The sequence below is a fragment of the Ambystoma mexicanum genome, chromosome 13, assembly GCF_040938575.1.
Source record: "Ambystoma mexicanum isolate Mex_15411 chromosome 13, UKY_AmexF1_1, whole genome shotgun sequence".
NCBI classification, from domain to species: Eukaryota; Metazoa; Chordata; class Amphibia; order Caudata; family Ambystomatidae; genus Ambystoma; species Ambystoma mexicanum.
Window position 1 is genome coordinate 372,793,316 of NC_090938.1, and position 12,643 is coordinate 372,805,958.

General features: G+C 47.9%; 1 protein-coding gene across 8 annotated transcripts in view; it reads left to right on the forward strand.

The window, feature by feature from the left end:
* The window catches only part of CHD8 (chromodomain helicase DNA binding protein 8), a 1,687,145-nt gene that overhangs the window by 461,600 nt on the left and 1,212,902 nt on the right, over positions 1–12,643 (forward strand). For all 8 annotated transcript variants that reach the window (XM_069633907.1, XM_069633913.1, XM_069633911.1 and 5 more), the window contains exon 11: positions 9,361–9,482. In XM_069633907.1, coding sequence (XP_069490008.1) covers positions 9,361–9,482 — 122 coding nt within the window. The remainder of the gene's footprint in view (positions 1–9,360; positions 9,483–12,643) is intronic.

Genomic DNA, 12,643 nt, shown 5'->3' on the forward strand with positions numbered 1-12,643 from the left:
TGTCGAAAGCTTTATGCGCGTCTAAGGAGAGGACTGCCAGTTTTGTGCCCAGTCTGTTCGCTGATTCGATGATGTTGATGGTTCTGCGAATGTTGTCTTGGGTGCCCCGACCTAGGATAAATCCAGTCTGGTCCGGGTGAATGAGCTCCGGGAGGAAGGGGGATAGCCTATTTGCTAAGATTTTTGCAAATATTTTCGCGTCGTTGTTTAGGAGCGAAATAGGCCTGTACGATGAGCATTGTGTTTGGTCTTTTCCTGGTTTAGGGATCAGCACTGTTATTGACTCGTTCATGGAGGGGGACGTAAGGCCGGTGGACAGGAATGAGTTGAATAGATTTGCCAGCTGTGGGGCGAGCAGGTGAGCGAATTTTTTGTAGAATTTTGCTGAAAACCCATCCGGGCCAGGTGTTGTGTTTTTTAGGTGGCGGATCGTCTCGCTGACTTCCTCCTCTGAAATAGGGCTCTCTAAGTTCACTAGGGATGGGGGTGGCTGTTTCTTTGGTACTGGGGTCAAGAATTGGGTGATGGCTGAGATAGTCGTCGGGGGCCCTGCCATGATTTCCTCGTGGTGTTGCACCATTAACCCGAGTTTTTCGGAGTCCCGGTGGAATAGGGTGCCGTTCCTGTCTTGCAGGGATTGGATGTGGTTCCTGGTCTGAAGCTTTTTCAGTTTGTATGCTAAGAGTCTGTTCGCTTTGTTACTGTTCAGGTAATAGTATTGTTTGGTATAGGTTAATGCTTTAGCGGCTCGGTCCGCCAGGTGGATCTCGAGCTCTCTTTTAGTTTTTTTGAGTTCTTGGTGCGTTGTTTTCTTGTAACTGGCTTTGAGTTTGCCTTCCAGGGCTGTGAGTTTTTGCTCGAGTTTTTGTTGCTTGAGTAGGTTTTGGCGCTTGAGTCTGGCTGTTAGGTCCATGGCGACCCCTCGGATCACTGGTTTCATGGCATCCCACACCATGGCTGTTGAGGAGTCGGGGGTTGTGTTCTCAGAGAAATAATTCCGAATTGCCTCAGCGAGATCCGAGCTAGCCGATATATCTGTCAAGATGTAATCTTGCAGTTTCCATTGCCTCTGGGCAGGTTCCGGGGCCCCGTGGATAGACACCACCATCGTGACTGGAGCATGGTCCGATATTGCGATCGGTCCGATCTGAATCCTCTCCACGCAGGGGGCCAGGTTATTTGTGGCGAGCAAGAGGTCGATGCGTGAATAGCCTTTGTGCACGTGCGAAAAGAAGGTGTAGTCCCTATCCCCTTGGTTGTGGAATCTCCATATGTCTATTGTTTCGGTTTCCCGCAGGAATTTCGCCAAGGCAAGGGATCTGCTGAAGTCCTCCCTTGAGGCTGGAAGCGTCTTATCCATTGTTGGATCCGGGGGGAGGTTGAGGTCCCCTCCGATTATTAGGCATCCTTCTGCGAAGGATGTGATGATTGGAAGGAGGCTGAGGAGGAATTGGTCTTGTTCTTTGTTTGGCGCATAAGCGGCCACCAGGGTGATCGGTAGCTCCACTAGGAGGCCTTTCAGGAGTAGGAATCTGCCCTCGGGGTCTCTTTTGATGGTGATCTGTGTTAGAGGGAGATCTCTTTTTAGTAGGATAGCTACGCCTCTCTTTTTCTGTGTGGCTGAGGCGAAGTAGCGTTTTGGGTAGCGCCAAAATCTTAGTCGGCTTTGGTCATCCGCAATGAGGTGGGTTTCCTGAATGCAGACAATATCGGCTGCTAATTGGTCTAGTTTGTGTTCCACTGCTTTCCGCTTTCTGGGTGCGTTAAGCCCCTGCACATTCCAGGTTGTGATGGTTAGGGTTTTGTCTAGCGAGCCCATCTTTTGGATTTCGTGTGAGTCGGTTCAGATTGTTCCTTGAAGCTCTCTTGTTCCTTGTTCCTGCATGGCGAAATTCTCCGTTCTTTCCTCTTTATCATGTTGTCCTCCGCCCCTCGTCCCCCCCCAGCCCCCCACCCCCCACCCATCAAACCATAACAAGGTTTCCGGGCCAGCCTTCAACCAACGGGGCATACGGCCGGACCGGTATATGAATTCGGTATGGAGGCAAACTTTGCCTCTTCCTTTAGCCAGTAAACATTCAGGATAAGTTTAACTGATTTGAGTACTGTAGGTATCTCGAGGAGGCTCGGCTCCACCGTCAGAGGGGCAGAAAGCTCGGCCAGGGGGGAGCTTGTGTTTTCCGTGTTCTAGACTGCCCCTTTAGCGGTCATTGTCCCTTTTGAGTTTGCCCGCGGGACCACGGGGTCTACGACGGCTAGGTACCTTTGACCAGGCTCTGGTGGCTTCCCCACGGGTACCTCTGGGGACCTCGGCCGCATTAGGGGGGGGCCCCTCTTCGCTTTCCGGGTTCATAAACCTCTCCGCCTCTTTGGGGGAAGGGATAGACCAAGATCTGCCTTCCCAAGTGAAGAGTAAAGAGGTGGGAAAGCCCCAGCGGTATGTTGTTTTCCGTTCGCGCAGCCACTCGGTTAGTGGCTTAAGAGCCTTCCTTTTCGTGAGGGTGGTCGTCGCTAGGTCCTGGTATAGGGATATTTCGGCGTCTCGAAAGAGAATTCGGGCAGAACTTCTGGCTTCTCGCATGATTTCCTCCTTTACTCTATAGAAGTGGATTCTTGCTAAGACATCAGGCGCCAGATTTGCGTTTTGTCTAGCTCTGACTCTGTGGACCCTATCCAGTTCCAGGGGGGCTCCGTCTGGGAGCGTTGTGATGAAGCGAAATAAGTCGTTGACATAAGAGTTGAGCTCCTCGTCGGAGACCGAACTCGGGATTCCCCTCAGGCGGATATTGTTACGTCTAGACCTGTTTTCAGCCTCTTCTTGTTTGTTCTCAAGGGATTCGCATCTAGCCTCGAGTGCGGAGAGTCTATCGGCCCCCTCCCCGATCTCAAAGTTCTGTTCGCACAGGGTGGTTTCTATTTCTGTTGTTCTGGTTTCGATCTCGCCCACTCTCCCATCCAGGGACGCAATTCTGTCTTTCAGTTCCTCTGTCCCTTTCTGGTATTCCTTGGTTATGGCAGAGAGGAGCTCCCGTAGGTCAGCTTTGGTCACCGCTTGGGCTGTGGACCCCCCGTTGGGTTCTTGGGCGGTTCCCCCCATGTCGCTGCGGTCTCCTTTCTTGTTCTTTTCACCCATGTTAGTGGACAGCAATGTCGCAATGTCTGTTTGTTTGGTCACTTTTGGGTTTCTGGACATTGTTTCTTGTGGGATGCACCGGGGCCCGATCCACTCGGGGGCAGAGTGACTGTTATGGAGCCCCTGGGTCTCTCTCCGGGCCCCTCCCACGCCCCCTCTACAGGCCAGCCAGATCGAGTCTCGGGGCCAAACCCCTGAGGGGCCGCGTCTAGGTGGCCAGTTCGGTCATCCCTGGGGTGCTAGGGCAGGCCGGAGGGGCGAGGAGAGCCCCGCAGTTGCGGCAGGTGCCGCCTTACCTTCCCTCTAGGAACGTTCCTCAGGCTCCACACCCCCGGGAGGACGGCGGCTGAGCCTTTCAGTCTCTTCTCAACAGTTCAGGGCTGCAGGGGTCTTCCCGCCTCGAACCCGCCAGGCCGCCGAATGGGGGGGGGCCACCTTCTTTTCCCTTGTGCCTGATGGGGTTGGCTGGGCTCTCCGCCCGCCGCGCCGCTCCGCGCAGGTCCGGGGCGGAAGGAGTGCAGGCAAGCCTCCGGAGGGAGGCCGGAGGAAGGCCGGCGGAAAGCCGGGACCCGCGTCTCTGGGGGGGGGGGGAGTCGCAGAGTTCGTCCGGGGAAGTTGCAGGGAGAAATCGGCCCCCCGGCCGCCCGCTGCACCCCCGGGGCCCCCAACAACGGCCAACAGCAGCGGGGGCGGCGGGTGGCGGGAGATTCTGGTCCGCCGCGGGACTCTCGGGACCCTCGGGCCGGGGAGGGGGAAGGACTCCAACTTATTTCCGCGTTCGGCGGGGTATCGAGCGGGCCCCTCGCCCGAATCCGCTCCCCCCGGCAGCTCCCCGAGGGGCGGGTGGCCGCGGGTGTCGCGGGGCTCAGCAGGGCCTGTACCCCCGTTCTCGGGAACTCCGGCGGAGGGGAGATTCCACCCCGATGATCCTCGGGCCGGGTTCGGCTCACGTCTCCGCTATCGGGGGGGTGCAGGCAGTGCCCCCAGTCAGGCTCCTCCGGGAGGGTCCACGATTGTGTGCTTCGGAGGGGGAGGCTTCCTTAGTTCCAACTCCTCTCGTTCTTCGGAGGTGCTTCGTTATGTCGGGCCGCTGTCCGCCATCTTGGCTCGCCGCGCACCTCGGAGTCTCCTACCGGGAGAGGATGGGCTCGACACAATCCAATCCCCACTTTGAACTGCTGAAATTAAGGCACGAGCAGCCCGAGCCTCCGGGCTTTGCAGGGAACGCTTTCCTTCGCCTAGTCTAGCTGTTTACTGGGGCATTTTAGGTAATATTCGGTCGCGGCCGGGAGCTCTCACCGGACTCGACCGTTCACCATGGCGCCAAGCCACGCCCCCCCTAAACTACTTTTAAGAACTTTTGCAAAGACTTTACTGTTTGATACCAGAACTGCTTTTTCTTATCCAGAACACTAGCCCTTTGACTTTGGCCTGGCCTATTGACTTGACTTGAACTATTCTGGTCAACTGAATCTATTTGCACTGCCTAGAACGTATATGTGATCTATTCTACTTACTTGTGTCCTTTTTGCTCACTGCTAAGTAACTGAACTATTTTGCTCCTATTTCAGGGGAGCTCAAACTGTCTCAAATGTAGTTTTGTATTGAAGAGTATGGGTATATAATAAGTTGCCTTCTACTAAGGAAATGTTTTCTAAAAGATTGTGTAATAAATTACTAAGTGTTTTACCAAGAAACTTTGAGTAGAAGTGTTCACTTGAATTACTGTAATTGAAAGTCCTGTGTAATTACTGGTACTGCTCACATTCACCCTTGAGATAAGTCTGGCTGCTCAGCTCGCTACCAAAAACTGTGTGGTAAAGATTTATACAAAAGGTTGGTTTGGCTAACACCTGTAGTACTAATTAGTAGTGGTCCCAGAGGGTACTGCATGCAATTCTGCCTAACACTCCATTCCTCCATACGTCCCACCAGCCCCCCTAATAATACTGGTGTCATTAGGCGATGTTGCATATTTTCGACACGTCAATAGGGACTGAGGAGGGCCGCTGGTGGGCGGAGTCAGGCAAGCGCATGATCCCAGTGCCGTGCCCCGCGCTTCTAAATTTAAAGGGGAAGATTTTTCTGGTGAAAAAGGTTCCGTCTCCCGTCCCTCGCGAGTTATGGAAGAAAGGGGACTATGGACTAAAAAAGTACATTAGTCACTACGGTGAGTAACTATTAATTTTTCATCTACAATCTCCTCCCACTCGAAGGTCAATAGGCCATTGCAAACGGCACCCAGAGTGCACACCACTAGAGACACAGCTGCATCAAAGGTCTCTGGTCTTTAGTACCCATCAGAGACATTTGGCAAGCTGCAACAATGGCAGTGCCCCACACATTTACCAGACACTACTACTTACATCAGCAACACAGTGAGGATGTGCAGATCGGTCGAGCAGTCCTTCAACGACTGTTCCAGTGAGGTAAGTCCTGCATCTTCGGGGGTGGTTTCCTTTCTCTGTTTACGTATGTATTCTTCTCGCATTAACGCAAACAATTTTAAAGTATCTAATCTGTGTGTGCCTGGCTTATCACTTCCTATCATGTATACTGTTACAAAATCTATTCACAGCATGTGAATCAATGAAAGATCCAATGCTGGAGAAGGGAGTAGTTTCTTACCTGTACCGTCATTTCTCCAGCGTTGGTATCTTTCATTAACATGTGCCCTCCAGCCTACCCCCTACTGGCAAACCTCCTCTTCAGTTGGATATCCAGCTGGAGTGGTTAAAATCCGAGGGGAAGCTGCTGGGGCAGAGCTGTACACTCGACGTCCCATTGGTTGGGACCAAAGCACCCACACTGACGTCGATGGGACACTGAAGGTGTCAAGTTTTTCCACAGGAAAATTACTAAATCAAAGTAACTTGGGATTCCCAGCCTAACAGAATATTCACAGCATGTGAATCCATGAAATATACCAACGCTGGAGAAGTGGAGTTTACAGGTAAGGAACTACTCCCTTTTTGCCACCCCCCCCTGCTGTCCAAAGGGTAACCTTTGTCGTCGAACCCGGGTCATGTATTTAACTGCTGGGCTAGCCTTGGATTTGGGATTCAGTGAAGAACGTGTATGTCTTTGGACAAATACTTAATTAACTTTTAAATAGTTTAGAACGGTTTTAAATCACAAACACAAACCCATTGCTTCCCTTGTGAGAATACATTCCCTAGAGAAACCTGTATTGGAACCTGTGACTTTTTGCCACAAGGCCCCATACATCTTAGGGCTGGACTTCAGTAAAAGGGAATTCGGATTGTGTTCTTTCTATTCATTTTATCTGCATATGATCACGTACCTGGTTAATTATTGATTGCATTGTAAGTGAACCTACTGGTAAATGTATACATTTCCGATATACGGTTTTATGTGATAATGCTACCTTTTAATTTCATCATTTCATCTTGGTGTGTTCTTGAGGCCTAATAAATATTTGTGTTTTTATACATACTGCTGATGTCTAACCAACACTTTTTTTTGCTGATGACTCAGTCCTACTGGCTACCTCGCCCATAGGGATCAAAAAAGGCCAGGAGTGTTTCATAGCGAAGTGCTCACACCTGGGTCTGACACTCAGTAGGTCCAAGACTAAGGTCCTAGTGTTCAGACCAAGAAGACCCAAGCCTGTGGCTCTTTGCATGAAGGTTCATGGCACTGTACTAGAACTAGTCACTTACTATGACTACCTAGGAGTGAGGTTCACAGATACAGGCTCATGGGCAGCCCAGAAAAATAAGTGTCAAACCATCCTCGAAAGGATTTGTCGTGGCATCAAAAATGTTTTGTCTCCCATGGATAAGGAGCATTGTCACCAGCAATTGACCTCTATGGACCAGCTATACTCTATGGAGCGGAGATTTGGGGTCCCATTAAGTGCCCCAAACTAGAAACGGCAGAGAATACATTTCTTAAACTATTTGTATTGCTGTATTGCTTTCCTAATGCCCTGCTACATATGGAGTGTGGCCATGGCCCTATTATGCACCAGTTGGCATGGAAAACCTGTCTTTTACTGGTTTAGACTATTTACGTCTCCTGCGCTTGTCTGGTACAAAGCAGCATACAAAGATCTGATGAACTACCCTAGCGGATGTTCACTGCAATGGTCGGCTAGTGTTGGGCAACATCTCAAACTGGCTGGCTTGGAAGCACTATGGCATGATTCGGGGCAACCTTTGTGGTGGTTACAAAGGAGACATCAGGCAATTTGTTAAAAATGAGATCTGAGAATGTCTCATTGCATCATGTTTGAACCTAAAGGTAGGGCTGGCATACCAGTTTTGCGTGGAGAGTTATCTGGACCTGGTCTCACCTGCCTGGGCACAAACCCTATTTCTGGAGTTTAGAACTGGTACACTACAGGTTTCGTCTTTCACAAGAGGATGAAGTTGTAGAAATATAGAAACCTGTCCAAAAACTGTTGTTCATTTTCTGCTCTTTTGTGAGTGCAACTGCGACTTGAACTATTTGCTACCTCGTTTTAGTAAAACATCAGTGAAAACTATGCAAGAAGTGGATTACCTTATGCAAATCTACTTCTGTAGTGAACAACGTATATTTTGTTGCAAAATTCATTTATCGCTTTTGGTTGCTTAAGATGTTGCCTTAATTCAATTGATTTGCTCATGCTGGTCTTCTCTAACAGTTTTTTCAGGCCATTTAATATTTTTTGAACTGTGCATTTTATATTGTCCACTATGAATTGATATTTAAATGTTTTGTCTAATCTATTTCTATGATGTAATTGTTTGGGTGAGCTAAAGGCAAATTAGCCAAATAAAGCTTACTGACTGATTGGCTTAAGCTGTGTTATTCTGTCTGAATTCTGAGGCCCTAGACCACTCACTTCTGACACTAAGCCTTGACTGCTCTTCCCCATTCCTTGATTGTGTTTTGACTTGACTCCGAGACTCCCTGTTCACGCTAACTAGGATGGCGTCCTAAAGTGTTCCCCCATGGTTAATTTTAGTAAACCATCTTAATACATAGTTTCAAGTCCGAACTTGGGATGATCGATGTAGCAAGGTAACCCAGGCTGGCGCTAGTTGATCCACATGGTTGTCCCGGGTAACTTTGGGAGGCTTTAAAGGGCAGGGACCTTGTGTGGGGGTTGAGACTGCTTATTTCCACTGTTCCATGAGGTGAAGTACTGATGGTCTTTAGGAGATCAGACAAAGGAGCAGGTTGTTGCTGGAATGGTTACTTAATGCAACGCTGGTTGGCTGCAACTATTATCCAGGGATCTTTAGCGGCATGCTCCTTTTCAAAGGGGTCTTGACTTCAACAATCGGAACGGTTGTAGGAGTCAATCTTTTATCCTAAATGTAAGCTGGAGTCGCCCCCTTGCCCATAGTAAGGATCTGCACCATTCAAACGGGCAGGTGCTGTCCAATCATGGATAGCCTCCGGTCACCACATCTGCACATCAAACACACTGACCAGAATGTGGACTGACACCGGACACTCGCAGCCCCCACATCAGGCCACAAATTCATACTGCTACTTTACCCTGGAAAGCCAAGGCTTTGCACGGAATCAGGCTTACAATATATGGCATAATCGGTCCTGAAAGGGCATGAAGAACAAACAACAAAATGGCCAATGGACAAGGTAACATCTCGTGGTTTTGCCATTTAGAGTATATGGTACTCTAAAAGGCATTATGTGGTAATCTGCAAAACCACAAGCGGTAGGAAAATGTCTGCTGCTACCAGTCCATCCTGTACATATCCTGCAAGTAACCGTATAAAAGCAAGAGAAATTGATACAAAGTACCCCTAGCACACCACACTGAAGTGATGTTTGCAGCCTAAAACAAATAATTTCATAATGGGGGGGGGGTTAGAATCCCTCTTCATGATAGCCACATGCACTGATCAGTACCCCAAACCAGATGAGCTAAAAAGGGGAAAGTAAAACAAAAATACCTTTTTTAAAAGTCAGGACTGGTTCATAACAGAAAATCATTGGGGCTTGAGGGTTACATTGGTGCCTATGGAGGGAAAGCTGCAAAAAGAACAGATTGCCTAACAGACTCCTTGAGGGATTTGCTGCACTGTTCGCTTTTTGTATGAAAAGAAAAAGGCAGATTTATTACACCATAATGAAATGATTGGTAGGGGAATCGCAACGTATTTGTAGCAAGACCATAAATGCTGTCGTACTGTTTTGACAATTCTGTCCATTTTCTTGCGTTGGGCCAACTTTCTATTTTTGTTTAGGTACGCCCCCCCGCCACTGCCTGGAAGAAGCTAGAGCATTCACGAGAGTACCAGAATGGGAATGAACTCCGAGATTATCAACTGGAGGGAGTAAATTGGCTGCTGTTCAACTGGTACAATAGGTGAGGAACTGGCTACAGGCACAGCACAATTTCTGTTTAGAATGTGGGCCCTTGAACATCAAGGATTGAGAGGTACTTTGGCGGTGGGTCCGGGGGGGCAAGGGATAGAGGTGGTGGTAAGTAACTTGTCTATTTTCAAAGGATGGCAATGATCTACAGGGAAAGCCACACTATATCATAGAAAATTGAGATTTGGAGAGATTGCAGTATTCGCCTGGTGGGGGAATGATACCACCCTACTGTTGGTTTACTGGAAGTGACATTTCATAATAGCAAAGGTTTGACTTGCCTCTTTTGAGGAGTAATACTATTTTTGCAATACTTTTGTCTAACTTTGAGGGGATACCTACACTTTTTTGATAAATTCCTTGGTTTGTGAAAGCCTGGCTGTTTCTGTGCTGTCTTGAGTCCCTGTTAGGAAAGCTACATTTTAACATTTGTTGAACCTCATGTTAGGCAATAATTGATGTATTACCCCTGTGGGAGGGACTACACAACACTTGTCCTCTTGGTATTAGGTAACCCACCTTTTGGTATAGGCCTGTATTACTTATGTTAGTAGTGTGACTGAGCAGCCAGGCTTATCTCAAGAGGGGTAACTGTGAGCTGTATAGCTGTAGCAATTAAATTCACAAATACAAGTAGCCAAGTAACACTTCTACTCGTGGTTTCAGTCATAAATAGTTCATAGTTTTTAAATAAGCATTCTTTAAAAAGGGCAATATATGTAACACTCAAATATACTTCTATATACATTTTCAGAATTGGCACAAAGTTAGTAGATACTCTTTAGAGATGCTTTTTACACCCTTCCTATACCCTGATGTGACTTCATTCACAAGGACAGTAATTGCATTTACGTATCACTAGTTTCATTGCAGATTCTGAGGTTTGCAGAAAGGAAAGGTCAAAGGAAGGAAAAATGTTAAACAGGTTCTCGGAGCATGTGAGTATACTTAAATCTTACAATGAAGTGTAGACAAAACCTTTCCCAGCAATAATAGTTTACAACCAAGTTATCACCTCTGAGGGACAGAACATATCGATGTCAATGGACTGAAATAGTCTGCAGGGAGATAGGACAGCCAAAGTCAATTGGAGCACAGTCTGTGGAGCTGAGGCACTTCTTAGATAAAAAGTCTTGCAGATAATTAGAAAGTTTTTGTAGAAGATCACTGTAGAATAACACGGTGTTAAACTTGTGGAAAGTAGAGTTGAAATCGACTCCTAGCCATTGCAAGTCTCAACTGAAAAGAGCAAAGCTAAAGACACTGGGGTAAGTACCCCAAGTCTGAACAGTACCTCTGGTTAGAAGAGTGGTCCAGCTGGCTTCTGTCTGGTTGCAGCAATGCAGATCCTGGGTTCTTGAGCCTCAGTCGTGGGGACATGAGGGAGGACAACTGGAGGACTCCTGCGGCAGCAATTTGAAGGTCGGCGGCAGCTATGGGCTCTTTTCAGATCAGCACCGCTTTGTGGTTCGAGCGTGCGGTAAACGGCACCACCACGGATCTTGGATACCGGTTGGGCTTCCTTCACTCCTTGAGTCCTGCACTCTGGTGAGGGGACTCGAGCTCTGGTTGTCCTGCTTCTGGAGGGTCCTTAAACGCCTGGAGCGTCTGACAGGATTGCAGACATTTCACTCAACTACAGATTTCTTGACCACTGGCACTTGGTTGCTGCAGCAGCAAAGAAGTACAGCCAGTCTGGGAAGATGGTCCACTGGATTTCGTCTCGGGGTTAGTTGGTCCCACTAACCCAAGGGAAGAAGTTGTCCCTTCTGGAGCTTCTCCCTTTCGAGCAGAAAAAGGAGTTTCAGCACAGCAGCAGGGCTTCACTGGGCAATTCTAAGGTCCAGGAGGATGCAGCAAGCTTTGTTCACGGTTTCTTTGTCGAGTTTTCTTCCCAGTGGTCGACTCTGCCTTTAGTCCCAAAACCCTCGCCTTTTAAACAGGTTTCTCCCATTAATGCACAGCCTAGGCTGTCACTCACAGCAGTGTGGCTGTCCTGAAAGGACAGCCAGCCTATCGGACTGGGTGCATTCATGTATGCCTACAGACAAAAGACTGTTTTCGGGAACCTCCCTCACTTCCTGCCCTTCCCGACACACTGGAGTCAGAGGCGGGTTTCAGTACTGAAGCCCGCCAAAGGCCAATCAAACAAAGGGCTCAAACCTGGCTTTGCGCGCTGAGTAACTTCCAAGAAAGACATCACAAACAGAAAATGGTGAAAAAATAAGATTTAGGCCATTTTGACAAACTGGTCACCCATGGGTATATACTGCAGCTGAGGATTCAGCTTGCGGTAGAAAAGCACAATGGTAGGAAAATTAAACCACTTCCTCCAGCCATTTAAAGTAGTGAGGGTAACATAACATTTTTTACTTGAGTAGGTAGGATAAGGGGGCTACTAAGTAACCCCCCAGCACTCCTCGTAACATGGGGAGTGCTGGACCCACAAAAAGAAAAGGTAAGTCAATTTGACCTTACTATTCTTGGCAACAGTAGTTAAAACAAGAAAAGGTATTTAAACCTTATGCAAAATCTAACAGATTTCTCTGGGACACTACACTGAAGTTGCTGTCACCATACAAAAAGTATATGCCTATGGAGTTAGTCAGATTAAAAAAACAAAGTAAATACATAATCCAAATCGGGTCAAAACACATGAGCGAGGAGGGAAAAAAGGCTTGCTCCAGGATTCAAATTAAAAAAAGTCCAAAGACAAGCAAAATAGCTGGGGGTATCTAAGGTTAAAGGGAATTAGCACAGGAATGAGAATTCTCCCTAACACCTCAATGTTTTGCTATTGCCTGAAAGCGGACAAAGCCCTTTTGATTTACTTTCCTTGCTTCACGCCTCTTTCGGGGATGGAGGCTGGGGGGGCACTGGTCAGTCCAAATGGTTAGTAATGCAAGGCGACTATATTCCCTGTGAAAGATTTCTTCTTTATTTTATTTTAACTTGCTATCATTTGTCTTGTTTCCTTGTAAAACATTTTGTTACACTTTGTGATATTTACAGAGGAACTACACGAAAATGTCACCAAAATAACTGCAACCAGGCAGTTATTGCGACTTTCCCCTTACTCATTGTCCCGACTCCCATTATAGCACCCAAGCGGAGCAGGAGTTGCAGGGGTTTCCCTCGCTTAGCATTAAGGCA